The 5,468-nt window shown below is 40.8% G+C and overlaps 1 protein-coding gene across 1 annotated transcript in view; it reads right to left on the reverse strand.

Moving 5' to 3' along the window:
- LOC108166690 (CLIP-associating protein 1-like) overlaps nucleotides 1–5,105 on the reverse strand; it is a 12,243-nt gene extending 7,138 nt beyond the window's left edge. Inside the window, exon 1 of the mRNA XM_017307351.1 lies at nucleotides 4,178–5,105. Within this exon, the coding sequence (XP_017162840.1) occupies nucleotides 4,178–4,375 (198 nt within the window). The 5' untranslated portion in view covers nucleotides 4,376–5,105. The remainder of the gene's footprint in view (nucleotides 1–4,177) is intronic.
- Between the last annotated feature and the right edge of the window lie 363 nt (nucleotides 5,106–5,468).

Below are 5,468 nucleotides of genomic sequence, written 5' to 3' on the forward strand. Positions count from 1 at the left end.
GGGGGAACGGGGGGAAAGCAACATGATTCATGATGGAAACATCCCTCAGGCTTCTTCTGCCCCTCCTCCACCCGACACCCCAACAAGCACCAACAACCATCTGGTATCATCTTCACATGGAGGAACGGAGGAGAAGAAATGGAAAGGGCTACGCTTGTTATCAACCCTGACATTAGAGTATCGAGGGAATAGGAGGGATGCGGAAGTGCTTCGCCAAAGTATTCATCTCTCTGCAATTTTTTTTACACATTTTAAGTTACTACCACAAATTTGAATGTATGTTAGAGATTTTTTTTTTTTTTTTTTTTTTTAGAAAACAGACCAACTTAATGGCAAGTAAGTAGTTAAGTAAGGAACCAAGTGTGTGAAGTCTTTTTACAGATGGTCATTGCGAAAGACTGGTGAAGGCCTGTCGCAGAAATGATTGTAATAAATTGTAATATTGTTGTAAAACGATGAAATAATGGCATAATGATGCATGTTTGCTCTCTCAACGAATGATTAACTTTGTACAGAGCACACCACACTGGAAAAGGGGAGGCATTAAAACAAAACAACTAAAAAATACGTTAAAACAAAACAAAAGCCACACACAACCTAAACCACCAATAAAACGGATTATGTCTCTGTAAACGAAACTGCCCTTCAAAAAAATATTAACCAGAAAGGAGATCATCAAGCTTATTTTAATTTACCATGCGATTAATTGATTCATTGCTTGTCGAGGCATGTTTAGTAGGTTGCACATTTGTTTTCAGCCCCCTTCTCTGTCACCCCTAAATAAAATCAAGTATGGTTGACATTACATCTGACCAAAAGAAAATAGTTTCACACCACCAGTGTCATAAAGACAGTCTATGTAGATGTGGCAGAAATAAAAAGAGGAACTACTAAAACTAGTCTTTCCTTTTGCATTTCTATTTAAAAACCGTGCATATACATTTGTGTACATAAATAGATATGCGCATTTATGGAATAGTAGTACGAAGTAGCAGTTCAATGAAGCCATAACAACAACATAAAAAAAATAAGTTATGTGGTCCTAAACTAACACTGTAAACACATCAAATCCTCAGTAAAGCACAGCAGTGGCAGCATGATGGTTTGGGCTTAATACTGCAGCGATGGGAACAGCTCAGAGAAAATATATTTTTTAAATCTCCAAAATATGTGACGTTTGTTGCTAAAACCTGACAGAAGCTGAGAAGGTCTATAGGTAGTATAGGTGACAGGAGCAAAAAAAATAATGTTTTATCTACAAAACTGCAAAACTAAAACATCTGAATATTGTATTAGGAAATGAAAAGGGTCCAGCAAACACACGATACCTTCCAGACTCTTTAACCAGGGAGCTGGAGGAATGTGAGACATTAAGACACTGCGCATAGTCAGCTCTATATGAAAGGCTCTTTGTAAAGGCTTGGGTTCGTAGGTGTGGTGGCTTACCCAGCTAAATCGCATACCATGTAAATGGTGTACAGAGAGGCTTAAATTGATTTTGAGATAATAAAAAAAAAGTTTAAATACCTAAAGATGTCCATTTAGTTAGTCTTCAAACAGGACATTTAACTCCTGCTAAAGCTGAAAAAATATTCCACTCTTAGTGGGAGGGAAAAAGCAGATCATCAGATCATTCCAGATTCCACCTATTCCCACTAAATTAGAACCGAATCCTCCTCATTGGACAAAACTGCAAATGAGAGTGCTGTTGTTCCAAAGCGACAGAAAAAAAAAAAACATTCCTTTTGACCTAGATGCAATAAGCACCTGTAGCTTTACTTCTAATCGCCAACACACAGCAGAGAAATTAAATAACAATAACAATAAAAAGATTGGAACCATTGTCTGAACCCACCAACCAATAATGACTGTCACAACAGTTCCTGCAGCTGCTTCCCACAAAGCTGCATTGAATTCTCTGCGCTGGAAGGTTTTTTTTTTTTTTTTTTCCTATTAAGCACCTGCAGGAAGAGCTAGCCTTGCAGAGCAGTAGGCTAAGTGCCAACATTTGACATGGCTTGAGTGGAAGATATTCTTTTTTTAGATATTACCTCACTGTGAGATTTCGGGGTTTATGAAAACAATGAAGAAAAAAAAAGACACTGGCGGAACATTTTTAAATGAAGGACTTGCCTATTAAAATATTTGGCTGTTTGGGTCCGTTTGTTTCCTATTAAAACGGCGAATGCGCTCCAGGAGCTGCGTCGCTGCGTTATTGGGGTTCTCTGACAAACAAGGCATGACAGCTTAAGTAGAAACACACAAATCACGACATCCGGGGCTTTTACTGTCTGGTAACCTAATCTGTCCCCGATCACTGCCAGAAGTGTTCAGTCATCTTAACTTGAACTGCACATATGCAGCGTCGTGCATTATTAATGCTTCCTGTTTGCAATTTTCCAGATACGGCCACTTATCAAGATGATGATGAGATCAGGGTTTATGAAGTGAATCTGCTGTCCGGCAGAGAAGAAGAATATAAAGAATGCCAACCCGAGGAACAGTTTTCGCTTTAATTCCTTACAGGTGCTCGAGCGTAAAAGATTCACTTTGAACACACTCAAACACGTCTGTGGGTCATGACTTGCACTTTTCTTTTTTTGACAGTGTAATTTTTCAGTTTTTGCTCTCCATTAAACACCTTCTCTGTTCCCTCACATCAACTTTTGTTTTTCCTGCATCACATCTCCTCTGGTTCGCCGTCACCTTGCTGACTCAGTGGCTTCTCGAAACTCCTCCAGCTTTTCTGTTCGGCAGCGACAGAAAAGATAAAAGCCTGTTGCTAAGACGACCTTTCCGGGGTCACGCAAACCCTACCCATTAGCAGCACATGTCAATATAAAAACAGCCAGAATAAAGGAAAATGCCAGCTTGTGCACTGAATGCTGCACATAAAGCAGAAACCATCACACTGCAGCACATCAAGAAGCAACCCTCGTGTAAATTTACCTGACGATTTTGCACCGTCTTTAGTTAATCATTGCTTTTTATCTACTTTGATCTGTGTTATTATGATCCCGAGGCTCTACTTTTATTGTTTTACAGTACTTTGGCCAACACCTATTGGTTTTAAAGATGTTCATAAATACACTCCACTTCCTTTTCAAAGACTAATATGAAATTTTGCATACACAAATGTAATTAAATGTATCAAAACACGAATGCAGGCTTGCATAAATGCATGGGTACCGATATAAATTCAGTATTATTTGACCACTGAGATTCACACAGACCAGCAGTGACAACCTGATGCAAGCCAAGGCAGATGAAATGCGCTTTAAGGAGGCTTTGTTATGCTGAACGCACCATCATCGGGTTCACATCTGGCTGAGTAACACATCTATTAACTCCAAATGCAACTTGTGAATCAAATTTCAGCCCAACTACAACAAACGCTTTGAGCTGCTTTGAGTAGCATGGGAGAAAAGTGCAAAAATATCACTCTTCTGTTTTTTCTGGAATCAAAGTACTGCTGAGAGCACATTCAGGCAGGCACACAAAGGAAAAAGTAAGAAATGGTTGGAGAGGGGGAAAAAAAATAAAGAAACAAAAGACACCCGAATAAACTGAGGTTACAGGGGGGGACAAAAAGGGACAAAAATTAAAGGTCATAACAATGAGCCTCCTAACCCCTCCCCCATCTCATCTATAATTCCCCCTGTAGTCCACAGTCCTGACAAAGAGTCTCTATCGCAGACACAGACAGGCTCAACCAAAAAACGATAATAGAAAGCCCAAGAAACCACAGGAATGCGCAGGAAAAGTACCCAGTCAGTGGGAAATTTAAAAATGTCTGCCTCCAACGTAGCAGGATTAGACTGCTGGCCTGCCAGACAAAAGCTCTCTGCTTCTCACTCATTTCTGGGAGCACGTTCACATTAAAAGTGCCTATAAAGCTTTAATGGTTTTAAATATGTGTAGTCTGAATCATAATTAGCTAATAATATGTTCATTTTCATGTCAGTCAGTCAGTCAGTCAGTCAGTTCTGTTTTAGATTCAGTGAAACCAGCCTCTTTGTACGAGGCATTTACCGATCCACTGTTTTTACGCTCAGAAGGCAAATTAGTTGAAAATAATACACGAAGAGGCCAACAGGATGCTCGTCCAGCACCACGACACACTCACACGATGACTGGGCTTTTTTTTTTTTTTTTTTTTTTGTCCCCCCTCCCGTACCTTGAAATTGCTGGAGTTGATCCATCCCGTTAACTCGTCTATGGTCTTATCAAGCCGAGGCTTGTCCTGCTCCACGTCCGGGGAGCGATCTGGGTCGTTCAGGTAGTCTATGAGGTCCTGGCCGACCTGCAGTCTACGTGTAACGTCCTTCTGCAGTACCTGCTGGTAAAAATAGTCCATGTTGTCATGATCCTCCATTGGGCACCCAGTGCCGAGCGGCCAGCTAGTGAAGCCGGGCCAAAGATCGAAGACAACGGTCCAGTCGACGGGGTGTAGAGAGGCTGAAATGCGAACTGTAGTCCAGTCAAGGAGCAAGGGAGGAGTGCAGTCCAGATAGTTTTCGACTCAAGTTTAATCATCAATGTCTGTTCGATTAAAAATACTGATTACTTTGGTACACACATCATCCCCCAAAATAAACCAAAAAACTCCACTTGAAACGTTGTCTTAAAGTTGCTGTAGTTTTTTTTTTTTCTTGTTAAATACTTTCCTCAAAAAAAGACCTCAAAACTCAGCGAAACTTAATTAAACGTACAACTGCACTGAACCACGCTAAGGTTTCTCTATACATGAGCATAACGACACGCCAAAAGTCGTTATTTACTATCTGTTATGCTAACAAAAATAGCACTTGGCTAGTTAGCGCCCATACAAATAGCTTCACGTAGGCTAACTCAGCCTGCTAACGGCCTATCGCCGGACTCCGCTCTCTTCTCCTACTTCATGGCCACGGGCGCAAAAGTCTGTTAGGCTGCGATCCAGTCTGCGGGGAAGTTGTACCAAACTTCCGCAACTGAAATAATAAATCCACTCCTGCGTTCACCGATCCCGTTTTAGTCCAGAAGTATAGCAATCGTTTCTTGAAGTGAACCCGCTCAGAGCTGCTGGGAGGCTGCGCGTTGCCGGGGACTGCTGTTAACCAGGGGGTGCGACCACCAATCCTTGATCACCGCACAGCTAGCCAACACGATGCCTGATGTAAAATAACAACAAAAAGGACTCCGACTGACTACTTACTTAATTTTATTTACAGAATAAAGGGTAATAATTTTAAAAACAGGTATAATTTTTTAAAAAGAAATTCTTCGGGATAATTTTCTTCCCAAATTCAGAAATTACACCTCATTTATGTGGGCGTGTTTTCTCTCAGCATGGCCCTTTGGTGACATCTAGTTGCCGATCTGCCGCAGTTTTCTTCAGAACGACCCCTCCGATGTAGAGATAAACTTCACTGAGAACTTACCGATGTTTTGGCAAAAATACATTATTTTTTCCTAACTCAGATTGTCAT

The sequence above is a fragment of the Poecilia reticulata genome, linkage group LG11 (assembly GCF_000633615.1).
Source record: "Poecilia reticulata strain Guanapo linkage group LG11, Guppy_female_1.0+MT, whole genome shotgun sequence".
Classification (NCBI taxonomy): Eukaryota; Metazoa; Chordata; class Actinopteri; order Cyprinodontiformes; family Poeciliidae; genus Poecilia; species Poecilia reticulata.